Source organism: Scomber japonicus, chromosome 18 (assembly GCF_027409825.1).
Source record: "Scomber japonicus isolate fScoJap1 chromosome 18, fScoJap1.pri, whole genome shotgun sequence".
Lineage (NCBI taxonomy): Eukaryota > Metazoa > Chordata > Actinopteri > Scombriformes > Scombridae > Scomber > Scomber japonicus.
Window position 1 is genome coordinate 12,563,953 of NC_070595.1, and position 15,381 is coordinate 12,579,333.

Genomic DNA, 15,381 nt, shown 5'->3' on the forward strand with positions numbered 1-15,381 from the left:
ATGTAGCACTGTTTATTTTGCAATGTCATTTTCAATATCCTCTCTAAACCAATTAAAACACATCTGTTCTTGCTGTCATCTGTCTCCCTCTACACATCTAAGCCTCCAGAGACTAAGTGAAGTAGCTGATGAGACTTGACAAAACTGCACTTTCCAGTCACATCAGTATTTGTTTGAACAAACATAACAAGCTACCCAGGTGTTCATATTTCATTTTGCTGTGACATCAAGGTATAAGTAGTGATTTTTTAATGGAGCTGACAGTTATGGGAACATTCCATATGTTGGTGTAATTTCTGGAGCTGTAACTGTGGCAGCAGGGTTTGCAGGAGAGGTGCAGCTTGTAATGAAAGATCACAGGACAGCCTCCGGTTTGGAGCAGAACCAAATCAGTCATCTCAGGCACCGAGCCAGAGGGAGTGAGCACTGCAGCACGCAAGAAAACTGATTTTAAAGGCAATTATTAACATCAGTCATGACTGCGTCCCCTCATATCAAGTTTGGACAGAACATTTCTTTGGTTTCTCGTGTTTGGTCCAGTTTCGTTCTCATGTTCAGACACCTAATGAGTCTGGTTCAGGTTTTTACTCTCATCTACACAGTTTATAAGCTATTCCATGTGACAGATTAATTGTTAACAACATACTTTACTATATTACTCAGATTGTTACCACCTAAAACGGCTAGAAGTACACAATAATGCTAGGATAATTACTCATCTATTACCCATAAGGCGTATCCAAGATTTCAGCGTATTGACAATACTCTCAGTCAGGTTTAGTGAGAGAGAACTGGTGTCACTGTGAGAGATGCTGTTGTTGTTGTTGTTGTTGTTAAGTCTTTATGCAGAGAGGATCACATTGCATGCTAAGTATTCCTGGGAGTGGCAGGAAGGCCTAACCCTCAGGCCAATCCGCTCGCTTAGTAGGGGTTTGATCCACAGCAATCCTGACATGACTGCATGTTCGTATCACTGTTACACCAACCACATGCTAATACCTATCACATTGTATTTACTATTGAAGCTTGCCACCTGAGACAAGACAGATATTCATTAAGGAACTAAGGCTCACTCGTAGTTTGTAGAAATCAAACATGAGACTTGGGATTTGCTAATGTTGGAATCCATCATTTTCAGCTGGGTTGGTCTTATTTCTTTTTCCGTGGTAATATCCAGAAACATTTTTTACACACAGCATCCTCGTTATCATTTCATCTTAGTGCAGTTCATTTCACAAAGGCCTTTTCAGTCGAGTTTTGGAGACAGTTTGTTTTATTTTTAGCCATGCTAGCTGCATGGCTCAGATGGCAACATGGATTGATATGAGTTTGTAGAATACTTTGGTTTATGAATAAAACCTGCAATAAACCTGCAAAACTGGCAACATTTCCATCAACCTAAGCTGTTTGCATTATCATTGTTAGCCTGTGCATACAGATCATAGCATTAAGCTCAAAGCATCACTGTACTGAAAATATACAACTTCACAGAGCTACTAGCATAGCTGTAGTCTTGTAAGCACACATGACACTTTCACAAGCTGCTTGTAGATAGCAATTCTGTTACTTTACTTGGCAAAGGAGTGCTAATACACATTCAGTCATATAAAGTTGAGCTGTCTACTGCTTAATTAACTTTGGGCTTCATTACAGAGACATTAACTCGTGCACATTCCCACATGAGAGCTGTATCAACATTTTCATGCCCTGTGAATTTTTAAAGTTTGCCCAGTAATGACGGCAATACGTATTCCAAATGGAATTCCTCATAAGTAATTGACATGCACTTAGATGTATCTTCATCTCGTTTTGTGCTTCCTAGTGTGCTCAAGTCAAGGACTAACAGGATATGGCAAGTTACATTAAGGTCATATTACTCATTAGAGATGCATTTCATCACTAGCCCATTGCTCTCTTACATTGCTAAACAAGATTAATGGAATTAATTATGGAATGTCACAAACTCACCCGGCATCTGAGGTCAGACTATCACTTGGCTAACAGCTCTTCAGCTCTCCTCCAATTGAATCTGTTTCATATTGGTTTAGATTACATGTCAACATTTAAACTTAATTCATATGATCACAAATTAAGCTTTGCCCATATTACACATAGGAAATGATGGGGGGAAAAACAATGCTGTATTTTAATAAATGAAAGTTAGTTGATCAGATTTCATGTGAAAAAAGTTGCTGATTTTGCTTCTGAGATGTGGCACAGCTCAGATCCATTTGTCCATTTTAATGGTCCATGGATATAGAAGGCTTTTAAAACTCTCACTCAGAGGGCATCAGTCCAAATCAACTAAAAAAAAGATGAAAAGAACTTCCATTTTTATTGTCCACAACACTGCAGAATGGCTCTGATTGTGACCAGTATTTTGACTCCTCTGGCTTTTTAGCTAGAAAATGACGAAGCTTGTACTTAACTACCATCTCACTGCACTGCATGCAGGAAAGACAAAGTAGGGGAGAGTGCTGGCTTGCAGCCACCCCTTGCTGCTCTGTGGTATTTTGGAAATGACCAAATAGGAAATGGGGAGGTTGGTGGCCAGTGAGTCAGAGGAAATAAGACATAAAAACACATGTTTGTGACAATATACAAAAGGTATGTCTTTTTTTGAAATTCAAGCAGGTATTGGTATTTCAGGTGAAGCAGCACATTGGATATGTATTCCGCTTCTAGCCAAAAGATTGGAACAAAGGGGCTGCAGGCTTAAATGCCTGTACAAAAATGAAATAGAACAAAAAAATTAAAAGAGTAATTTAGTATTCAATAAACTAAATCTGGCCTGCTTTGTGCATTTAAGAGAACATATGAAATAAATGAATGGACACACTGATTAATAAAAGTTTCTAATTTCAAAAAGAATAAAAAAGCAATATCAATGTAATTAAATAGGTCAATGCCCACATTATCCAGCACTTAAGGGAAAGTCTGACTGGCTGAAATGAGTATGTAAGCCACTCTTAATCATGCTCTTTTGAAGATGATCCACATTTATTGATCTTCATGATGTGCAGGCTTTACTTCAATATATTTGATCCTTCAGATGGAATGAGCTCTTTTTACCCCTTTCTTCTTAATATTGCTCCTGTGTAAGTGTAATGGAGTGTGGTGCTGAAGCCAGCAGGCTTTGGGCTTTTCATTCACTTTTTTGATTTCTAAAATTGATTTTTCTAACTAAAATGGAAGCAGCGTCTCATAAATTTTGTTCTTGTTTCATAACATCCTCCCTCTCACTTAGACAGTTCCATACATGTTCTAAATCACCTGGGATAATACTTACAGTCATCATCTGAAATGCAGAAGAGCAGGTGCGAGGTAAGAATTTTGCCTAAGGCCGTTATGATGGCTGTTAATCGGAAGATAATGACCACTGTCCCATGGGGGTATGAAAAACACTGTATGACCTAAATACTGCTCAAACTAAATTCTCTCTAATGTGAACAACTAACAGGGAAAACAACAGCAGGTCCTTCTGAGCATTTTGATTTTGATTTTATAGCATTAATAGTTTGTGTAAGTGCGTCGACACCATCAGTTTCCTTCCGTTTTCAGCTGTGCTGCTGTCATGATCTCTGCCTGTAAGTTGGCCTCTCCATCTGCTCAAACAGCTTGTTCAAAAATATGATTCAGTCTCAATCATAATAATCTTCTTTACTGTTTCACTGGCTCTGCTGGTCTGCTATGACCCCTGACAAACGCATGATTACAGTAAAACTGGCCTATGATCTGCTTCCTCTGACATGCATACAGATGCTGCATCCTCTGACTTTTTGATAGGCATTATTTTGGGTATAAAAGCAGATTTAGGACTGTGACAGAATGCTTATCCTTGTTAATTTCATTGCTATTTCATACTCCATTTATTAATTTTACCGCAATGATGCTCCCAGTTAGTCGATTTGCTCTGCATCTGCATTCTTGATAAATGAAAAAGTATTAGCAGTTATAAACTGTTATTTTTAGATAGAAATATTAAATGGCTGTCTTCCCTCTTTAAAGTAGAGAGAGCAGTCTTCACTTAACTTCTGCTGCAGATATGGTCACAGCTTCTCCAGCATCCGTTCACAAGCCTCTAAGCATTTATCTTTAGGCTGCTACTGTTCTATTATCAACACTCAACAGAAGGCTTTAAATTGTTATACTGCTGTGCAATTCACTCAACAGTTATGAAGTGCTGTGAAATGAAAACAGACATATATTGCTTGTAGCTACGACTCTATTAACATTTTTTTCAGTTAAATTTAGAAAACATGTTGGACTCTAAACAAGTTATAAAATGCAATCACACAAATTAATCTAATAGCAAGCTTCTTCCTATTTAATATTATTTTATTTCCTATGATATATACTATATAACCACATCACTCAGTCTTTATATCATGTAATCTGTCCAGAATTACTGCCATCACATCAGGAACGTACTCATTTATGGTTGGTCATTAGCTTTTCTATGTGCTCTGCCTCAGGCCTGAAAAATGTGGTCATAGGTCACATTGCTGCTCTGTATTAATGCTAAGATCTAATGAGGGCTGCATGCTGTGTGGGCCTAGTTACATTCATCACTGTACAATCCTAAAAATGCCATACCCATCATCATTGGGATCCCGTTAGAATCATACTGTATGTGATGACATGTTCCCCATAAATGACTTGGTAATTATGAATGATACAGAGGAAGCAGGAAAGATGGCAATGTATATGTACCTTTAACCTGTTGTAGCAGATAGTTTGTAAGACAGAACCATCTGAGAAGGTGTTCTTGCAAACTGTTTGATATTTCAAAAATGACTTTAATGATGGTGATTATCTATCACCAACTTACCTTGAAAAGCAGCTGAATTCGCAAAGGTGATTGGTCCATACCCCCAATGGTTCAGACAAAAGTGTATAATTTGGTAGTGCCCTGGTGATCGAGTGGTTAGAGCACATGCTACATAATCACAGTGTCCTGGGTTCAAATCCAGCCAAAGACCTATGCTGCAGGTCATTCCCCCTCTCTCTCCCTATCTGCCAGCTACTATCTAAATAAAAACATGTGCATAACTTGAACCCTGATGAGATGGATTCTCATGTGATGTTGTGATCTCGCTGATCTGTCTCACAAGGTGAATGAACCTTATCTTGTTTATGGACTTCACCAAAGTTTTGTTGCATTTCACAACACAGCAGCTTTCTCTGTACCTTGTTAGTCAGTGTCCTTGTATCACTCCACTATTAGCACACTGGCGCACTGTTGGCCCTGATGCTCTGTCATGGCTTGGCTTGGCTATTATGCAGCTGCACTACAACATGCCCGTGAGGGTGGCGTGCTGAAGGTGCTGTGTTTACCTACATCTCTGTGTAGCCTTAGAGAAATATCTGACATTCCACATCAGATCGCTGTAGCTTAGTCATACCTTTATGACTTTGTTTACCAAATTATTCGTAATTATATTAATGAGAGCCTAAAGGAGTAAAGTGCATCATATATCTATAGTCTTTGGATACACGTGATTTAGCAACAAGCAAGCATCTCAAGCATTTTGCAAGTGCCAACTCACTGTCTGCCAAAACTGAACACCCACTCGTGTAAAAGGAGGTTATACTTTATTAATCCACAACATATTGATTTGTAGCTCTAAATCTACACCTTGTGCTATAAATGTAGACATATAAACAGTTAAAAACAGCTAGACCAATCTTGTTTCTGTCATCTGAGAGTTATTTTTAAAAATGAATCTTTTAATTTCTGACATTCCTACAGTCAACCCTAAATCAAAGAGTGTCTTTTATTTTTATTTTTAGTATGCTAGACTCCTAAGTAGAAAAAAGAGATCATATCAAATCCATCATACCGTTTCTTCTAACATTTTTCTGGCATATTGCGGTCAACATGTAATTCAAGCCAGTGCTGTAAGTAAATATGCACATTAAAAACACATTCAAAAACAGCTTGAGTCCCTACTAGCTTATAACCCTAACCCTATAATTGTATATAAAATCACGGTCAGTCTGGGTTTGTATCTGTGGCCTTGGGCATCAACAAAGCTCCCACGTCCACCGCATGTCTGTATACGTTTCCATACAACCTTAAAACAAGCTCTTCACTCCATTTACAGAAATTATAATGTCAGTTTCTTAGACTTTTGATTTAAGGGATGAATGTAAACATCATTATTGTTTTATTTATTTTTGTGCATTTCATAAAGATCATCATATGTAGTGATGTAAGTCTTGAGATTGTGTAAAAGCAGCCATATTCATAATAATGGCATACTTAACATTACATTACATTATTAAATCTGATCACAGAAATAATCTTGAAGCATCTCTGGGTTGAGATGAGCTGCTGGGATATAAGAGCTACACCACTTTTGTAAAAAAACGAACAAAAAGCCCCCCAATTAAAAACAGAGCTAGAAATTGAGACATTCACTGAAATGTGAAATGTGTTCTTCCTTTGCAGTGAGCCGACCAGACAACAAGACAACTTCACGGCAAGTTGCAATAAACAATCTCTCGCCTTGTACGTTATACCTAACTTAACGGCTTCCTTCCTCTTTCTTTGTAACCTTGTTGCATAACACTATGTGTATCTAAAATATTAATAGCATCCTCTTCTTCCAACATACCAACACACAATTGCATCTTCTCCTTTCACAAAAATAAACTCTAAAAGCACAAAAACACATGGAAAAACTAGTTCTTACACCGCTCCCTTTAGACCTTTAGATTATCAAATGAATGCCTGAAAAAGAGTTATGGAGAAATCGTGTTAACTTCAGACCATGTAGTGTAAATGTTTCATGGAAACATTTCCTTAAGCTGATTACCCGCTGTTTTACTATCTTCTAATTCATCTTTCTCTTCTTCACTGTCTCTGACACACCACCCCACTATCACAGATTCTTTTTGTTTGTGACAATATGGGTCAGTTTCACAGATCTAAACCGAGTTTGGTGTGACTGCCGGGTTGTTGTCCCTCTTCTTTCCAACTAATACCACATCAGCTCATTATAAAGCCCTAGATCGCTTCTTATTTCACCAAGGCAGGATCGGAAATAACTCCTAGTCTTTTTTTTTTTCTTTTTTCATCTCTTCCTCTCAACATCTCTCTAACATCCTCATGTCTTCTCAAACAAAAAGCCTGTTCACGTAACACTTCCACCTCTTTTTGACACTTTGTCAAGAGCAAATGCCGTGTCAAAGGCTTCCTGCTTTAAATACCCAGTGTGTGTGTGTGTGTGCGTGCGTGCGTGTGTGTCTGTGAATGCGAAGAGACAAATCTGTATTGGCGCAGTACAATGCTGTAGTCCATTGATGTTACGGAGTAATTTGTTCCACTGTCAGCGCTCACTTTGGGTCGGAGCTTGTGCCTCGAGGGGACGTTGATCACAGGGCAGCCAAGCTCAGCTGATATGGATGGAGCATATTTCTCCTCCCAAACCGTTGTTCCTCACAAGCTGGCATGAAAAAATGAAAGTTTTACCGCACCCACACAACATTCAGACCTACACACACATGCTCGCTCACACCCAAACACAGGCACATAGCCTAGGTGTATGCACACACACACACACACACTAGCAAGAAGTCTAGACTAGATAAACCGAACAATAAAGGGTAAGACTGTCAGGATTTGGTAAAATTGTTGGATTGATAGATTGTGTCTATTGATCCTAATCCTGTCTGGTTATTGTGTACTTTTTTTATGTGTGCACGTCTCTGCCTGGCTGCCGTTATATTGGGCCTTGGTCTAGGACAGAACTGTCCAAAGCAATAAAGACTACCATTGGCACATATACCTACACACACATACACACATACAAAAAAAATACAATTTTCGTATTCCATTCAGTCTCCTAGCTCCCTCCAAGTTCGTATCACATCCACTTTTCTCTGTAGGAGTGCAGCTGACAGCAAAGAGTTTAAGTTCAAGACGCCCTCCTTAAAATAGCCTCTTTTACTCTGCTACTGTTAAACTGCTTTTACTTGGCGAGTCAACAGAGATCAGAGGAGGCCAGCTATCAGGAGATGAGAAAAAACTACATTTGTGAACTTGAAGAAAAAACACAGTGAGACATAGAAAGTGCAGCATCTACAGATTGAATCAAAAGCAGTTCACCTTGCCACGAATCGCTGTCAAACATAATTTTATTTTAACAGCTTCGGTTCTTTTTCATGTGTAATGATGCTCTCTTATCTCACTCTCACACAAACACATCATCCTGGACTTATTACGCCTCTCTGTCTCTGTCTGCCTGTCTCTCTCAGTGTCTTGTGCTATTTTTCTTTGCCATGACCTCAACAAATGATTTATGTGTCATTCATTCTGTGTGAAGCTGCTCTGCTTCTGCCTGATAAAAACCACATGTAGACAAATAATGAACCAAACTTATGAAGGAAAGAGCTGAGCGGCTTGATTTTCATGTTTTGAAATGTTGGATGTGGTGAGATCTTTGTAACAATGTGTACACCCTATGTATCTACTTAAACCACAAAATGCAACCTAATTGTAGATTCACCCCATTTGAACAAAATACACATCTGTTCAGTTATGGCCAGGCTGAAAATAAATGTTAAAGAAGGCTACATCCTATGACTCATACTTGAGCATGGTGGGTATAGTGGGGGCAGTAATATTTCTAACTTTATGCTCATTTATGTCGGCTGTGGGAGTAGACATGTCTAAATGCCAACTGCAACTTTAAAGGTGTCAAATGTAAATGTGAGACTGCTGTCACTTACCTGTTTACCTACCTCACTCTGTCTGTCTGTCACTGTCTTGTCAGTGTGTCAGTAATTTACATATTCAAACTCTACTCAGCAATGCAGAGCACAGTATGTAATTTTGTGCATCAGACTTTAACGTATTATCATATCAACTGTTCCTGAAGTGACATAATCCAAATAAAAAAAAAATTCCCTCCCTACTCTAAAGTGGAGTCTGAACTGAGCCACACCCAAAGCAGGCAATGAAATCCATCATCTGCTAGCGGTGCCATACATAACCTAGCTATCACCTGCTCATGTCAATCTTGTCCACAGAGCAGTGTTCACAGTCAGCAGCTTGTTCAGAGCTGTTCCCCAACCCCACAGACTCAGCAGCAGTGGTGTTTATCACACTTATTCATCAGAAGAGATGATAAGTGGTTATCACTGGTAATATATACTTTGATGTCGTCATTCTTGTTCTGTGTCCTTGCTGTTGTCATCTTGATCAGATCTCCACTATTAGATTAATACAAATACCCAGACTGGTGCGATAAATGTTAAATGAAAAAGATGAGCAAAATATGTTTTTACTTGAATGAAATAGACACAAAGTCAACTCATTTGACTGGTTTTGCAAATGCACTGGAGCTGCTTTGTGGCTGCTGAAAGATATGATACATCATTTCAGGAGCTAAGAAAAACAAGCATATTGACCAACATGAACTTTAGATTGAATTCAATAGGGAATTTTACAAACCAACACAAAACAATGCAGTCCTTCAATAGAAATAATGAATGACTGGAATTCTTCTTATTTTAATCCATGCTGAAAGAACCTGTTATTATTTCTATATCAGGAATAATGTAGTCTTATTTAAAACATATAATATTCAGCATAAAATACAAGCATGCAGAAATATTGACTCAAACTAAATAAATGTGTTTGGTTAAGAAATAGTCTAGAAGTAGTTAGTTAGTTATTTATACCACTCTCATGTCTGTATGATAAATATGAAGCTACTGTATAGCCACCTGCTGGTTAGCTTAGCTTAGCAAAAAGACTGGAAACAGGGGGATACAGATAGCCTGGCTCTGTCCAAATATGATAAAATCCAACTACCAGCTCCTCTAATGCTCACTAATGAACATGTTTTTGGTCACTGTAACAAAAAAAACTCTATTGCCCATACTGGCCTTGAAGCTATTCTCTTAAAATGCAACTACACAAAGAGCAAATAGCATATTAAACAAGCTGTAAATTTGGATGATACAAACTTAACTCAGACTACTGAAACCTCATTTTAGTTTGAGTGGAACTGAACGGCTCCCATTTCTGCAGTGTAGTCTCGTTCTGAGAGAATAGCTTCAGGGTCAGTTTGGAGAGTAGGAATAATTACAGAAGGCAAGACCCATTTCCATGTACATTTTGGCGCATCAGTATTGTATTAAGACAGACTTGAAATACACATTAAAGAAGAGCTTGAGACTATACCCATTTATAAAGTCTCAAAAATGTTTTAATAAGTTTGATTTTACTACAAAAATGAAAAGTTGACACATTAGGACCAAAGAAACTATCAAGCTTGTTCTTTTTTTATGATGTGATGACTAACTGATGATCTTTACCTCCACCTCCATCCCTCCCCTTGCATCCTCCTTGCCCCCCCCTCCCTCCTATTCCATCCCTCTTTCCCTCTCTCTCCTTCTCCTCTACAGCGTCCTCACCATGCCCACGCTCTCTTCGACTTCACCGGTCACCACCCCTCCCAGTTACGCTTCCTGCGTGGTGATGTCATTGAACTAATTGACTGCTCTGATTCGCAGCGATGGAGGGGCCGTTGCCATGGACGCGTAGGCTCCTTCCCCCCGGAGTATGTCCAGCCCATTTACCAACAATGACCTGACATGTCAATCAAACACACAACCCGCAGCCTCATCAGTGAGCTGTCTTGACCCCGCCTCCCTCACACTGCTCCCCTGCTCTTCACTTGCCTGTTTTTTGGGGGTTTTCTTAGTTTTTTTTGGAGTGGACGTCTGACGAGCTGCCACTGAACTGCTCATTATGTGACTGACTGCTCCCATTTTACCTGTGAAGCCACCTGTCAATCACAAGCCTTGCCCAATCAGCTGCTACAGGCTCATTCATCGCTTCTACCTGATTCCACAACTGCACTCTTCAAACATGTAAAAATAAATATTCCAGATATGGACCTATACACTGTGGAGAACTCATATACACATACACACACATACACACACACACACACACACACACACACACACACACACACACACACACACACACACACATACAGACACACACAGACAGACAAACACTCCCAGGCATAATCATTTATTACAGCTTATCAGGACTGGTGCAGACTAAATAAAGGCACCACTCACACACCAACCTGATGGAAAATAGTGTGTGGCCCACGGGAGCTTGGATTTTCTCCGCTGTGGATGAGTCAGGATTTGCTCCAGTATTTTACCGCCGTTCCAATGAGGAGATCTGGTCAGTTGAGCTGAGAAACACAGAGAGAGTCATTGTGTGAATATTTGGGCCAGACACTCAGAGTATACTGACACGGCAGATTCCTCTCTCTCTCTCTCTCTGGGCTGGTGTGGGTGTGTGTGTTTGTGTTTAAGTGTGCGTGGAGGGGTTCGTGTGTAAAATGTGAGTCTGAGTTGAATGTGTTGTGTGCTAATGAGAAAGTGAATGCATGGGTGTATGAGTTTGGTGGGGTTGTTGTTGTGTGTGTGTGTGTGTGTGTGTGTGTGTGTGTGTGTGTGTGTGTGTGTGTGTGTGTGTGTGTGTGTGTACAGCCCTGTGCTCTTTGGACCATGAAATGAACACTGCCCAGACACTGCTTAAAATGTAATGCTCGATTCAATTGTCCATTTAAAGTTATGGATCATTTGTTTCTTTCTATGTATTTATTCTCATTCATGTATAATCTTAGAAACATATATTACAAGTGAGTAAGATTGAACATTGTATAAAGGTTTTGTTTCAGTTTCAACAAATAGATTAAGAAAAACACATTTTATGTGATTAACAGTAAGAACTTGGACTGGTCTTCCTTAACCTGTAATGACAAATCATATAAATAAAGGGAGAAATTGACCTCTTTGAACTTGAAGCTCGGACATTACTGTACAATAACAGTTCCTTTAATTTGCCTAAGCGCTAACATGAGTGACTGGAACACATAAAATAACACACTTTGTGAAGAGGAATGTCAAAAATGTTTTTATTTCAAAAACAAAAACAAACCCATAGCTAACACTGACAGGTAGGTCATACTGGGTTCTACTCAATAGTAATGTACATACTTTATATATATTGCACATTTCTCTTAACTTTATCAAACAGTTTAAAAGTTTGTGTTTGGCATCTGTTACTGTGATCTACACAAACAAGAGTTTATAGATTGTTTTTTTTTCTTTCTGCTGCAGCTGTGGTTTGGCCTCTGATGATTTGACATATTTAATATTTCTCATATGAAAAGTTAAATTTTCTGACCCAGTTTGTGGCATCATGCAGTCAATTTTGTTCATTTCTTTGCATTTCACATCACAGAATGCAAGTCATACACAAAATGCAACTATGTTACATATTGAAAAGGCAATTTCATGGTATTTTCAATATTTGACACTTTCAGATTCATTTCATAGAGTGAATTCTGTGCATTTTGTGTGCTGCTTTATACAGAGAGTGCCCAATGAGTTTCATGACTGTGCCTTTACTGCATGAAAAGCATTCTTGAAACGATACAACAATTATCATCATAAACAATTGACTGAAGAGGAAATTAAGAGAAATGAATCAACCATTTTAATAACCAAGTCATTGTTAAAGTCATCTATCAACAAAAGTGTCTTTGCATTTTGTATAGTTGGTTGGATAAATCAAGCAATTTGCAGACTTCACCTTTTGCTCAGAACTTGTGATGGGTTGTATTAAACAAAAATCTATGATAAACTAATAATTAGACAACCAGACGTCACTGACAGGCATTACTAAATGATAACGGTGATAATATTGTAATTATCTTGTCTATATGCCAGCATGGATTGATCTCACTGTCATGTAATACTTGTAGTCATAAGAGGGCATTAGACCTAGAGAGTGTTTGTGCATGTGCTGACTGACACGCATGCACAATACATTATGAACTTTGTGTGCTCTGTCAGTCGAGTGGTGCTATGTGAGGAATGCAGTGCTGCTTCTCTCACTGGGATGTCATGATTTGAAATAGAGCAGGAAATAGGGTTACATCCTATAATTCCCCTAGACTGCAAATGACAAGTGACAGTAAATAAACCAGCGGCATCCAGGAAAGGGAGAAGAAGAAAGGGCATGGAGTTAAAGGTGTACCAGAAATAGTCCTGCTGTTTTCTTCCTACCACTCTTTTTCAAAACTGCTGAGTCATTTTGAAGTGTGTGCGTGCGTGTGTGTGTGTGTGTGTGAGACAAACCAACACATTCATGCTGACATATTTGTGTCGTAGAAGTGAGGCAATATAAGTATACTCCACATCACTGAGGGAGAGATGAAAAAAAACAACAAAGGAAGCAGCTGAATACTGATGGAAAAAGGTGAAGGCAGGGTGGGGTGGCGGTGGCGGTGGCGGTGGCGGTGTCAGATGTAGAAATGAGATTGACAGGAAAAGAGCAAAGCGGCAGGGGAAGGTGTGCAGGGTGTGACATCACTGATATTCATAGGCGTTAAGGCACATAGAAAAAAACAGTTAAACCAGTTTGACTGACAGGCTTCTGGCTGTTTAAGCCCTGACAGTGTCAGCCTGCAAACCAGCCAAACAGTTCATCAAATGATTAGTCAGCAAAACCATAAATCAAGATGAAATGGGCATGGCCATCATGGTGTCAGTGTCAAATATATCTTCTATGTTATTAAGATGCTTTTGTGTGATGCAACTGTCTGTCTGGTGTCACATCAAACGCTTCTCATGTTTTTGTGATATGTTTTCTATGAGAAGCAACGGACCGCAGTGCTGTGCCCAAGACAAGTTTCCCATAGAAGACAACTCTACTCTACTCTACTCTACTCTAGTTCATGTCGTGAGTTAGAGGGATACCAGCTAGAGATTCACTCATAAGTCACTAAACAGGTAATCAGCAGTGTAGTAGAGTAGTAGAGTAACGCTGGCAGGTGCACTGTACTACATTTCTTACAGCATAGGTCTGTAAAGTTATCACAGCAACAGTCATTTTATCTTGTGTCTCCATAATCATCAGTAATCTGTGGAATTAATAATCATTAAAACATAGTTATACTGGAGGGCATAATGCTGGTTTGGTGGTTAAGACATGTACCATGTAGGTAGTTGCAATGACAGTACATGGCCAGGAATCTGTGTTGCATGCCAACCCCCCCCCCCCCCCCCCCCCTCTCTCTCTTCCCCCTCATTTTTTGTCACCTGAGTCATGAATGTGCACTTGCAAGTATTTAATTGGTCTTGCCAAGATGATGCCTCTTTAAATTGAGGCTGTAGTCAAACTGGGATTAACATTTATTTGCCTTTATGCTTTTGTCAACGGCGTCCCATTGAAATAAGGAGACAGGGTTTTTGATGCAGTGCTGTTTTTGTTGACTGTCGCTGCTGAAAGCTTTCTAGGAAATCTTTCAAGCCAGTAAATCTGCATCTGTTTGGTTCAATTCTATAGCAACGGAGCTGCTCATGCAAACCTGAACCAGATAGCTCATTTAAGCCCTGATCCTAAACACATGAAATACAGTTATTTACTAATTATTCAATAAAAACCCTGTTACACCTGCCTTTTAACGGGGTAAAAGTTCACATTACAAATATCATCTGAGCTCACAAAACCCAATAAGCAACATTGGGCTATGCGTAATTCTTTCAAATGACTATTTGCATGTACAGTAACGTGCAGTGAACTCCATGCAAAGCAGTATATTCAAAAAAGATGTAGACACACTAAGTGAGCAGAATACCTCACAGCTTTCAGTCTTAACTGTAATTACTTTTTCTCCAGCTGACTTATGGAGCATCTAATGATGTGCAATTACATCACACACAACTTGCAGAGATCAAACCAGACTGCATGCACTACGACGGTAATTAGCTGACGAAGTGAGGTGCAGAAGTCTAGGCTCTTTTCAACTCATTTACAGTTCAAATAAGGTTATTAAAACATGAAAGATACATAACTGTCCTATGACCTGAGGCTGTGTGTGAAAACTTGGTTGTTGTCTGTGTGAAGACTTGTTTTGGCTTCTTTCATTGTGAAGTATTTAAACCAAAGCTCTTACCCATAATGACACATCAGCTCATCAAAACTAATATGAAAGACTTAAAAACATCATAATGTGATCCATAATCGTGTACAATTTAATGCTCTGTCACCTCAAGATAATGTTTATTACATCCCATTAATCCCACCCTAATCTCAACATCTGTTTTTTTGTCTTTGAATAAAACAATTATGTGCTTCATTTCTATCTTTTCAAAGCCTCGCCTTTGGACTTCCCATCCTGGCACGAGTGATTAAACATGACTGATCAGGTAAAACCGCACTGCTCCTCTGATGGGTTTCAGGTGACGTCTCTGCACGCTAATGTTTTAATCAAGTTTTCAATACACGCAAGCATAGAGGACACTGGATAATCCTACAAATCACGTGACAAA

General features: G+C 39.1%; 1 protein-coding gene across 1 annotated transcript in view; it reads left to right on the plus strand.

Annotated features, from left to right (window-relative positions):
* Positions 1-11,450, plus strand: part of grapa (GRB2 related adaptor protein a) — a 30,915-nt gene extending 19,465 nt beyond the window's left edge. Inside the window, exon 5 of the mRNA XM_053338810.1 lies at positions 10,420-11,450. Coding sequence (XP_053194785.1) covers positions 10,420-10,602 — 183 coding nt within the window. The 3' untranslated portion in view covers positions 10,603-11,450. The remainder of the gene's footprint in view (positions 1-10,419) is intronic.
* The last annotated feature ends 3,931 nt before the right edge of the window (positions 11,451-15,381 follow it).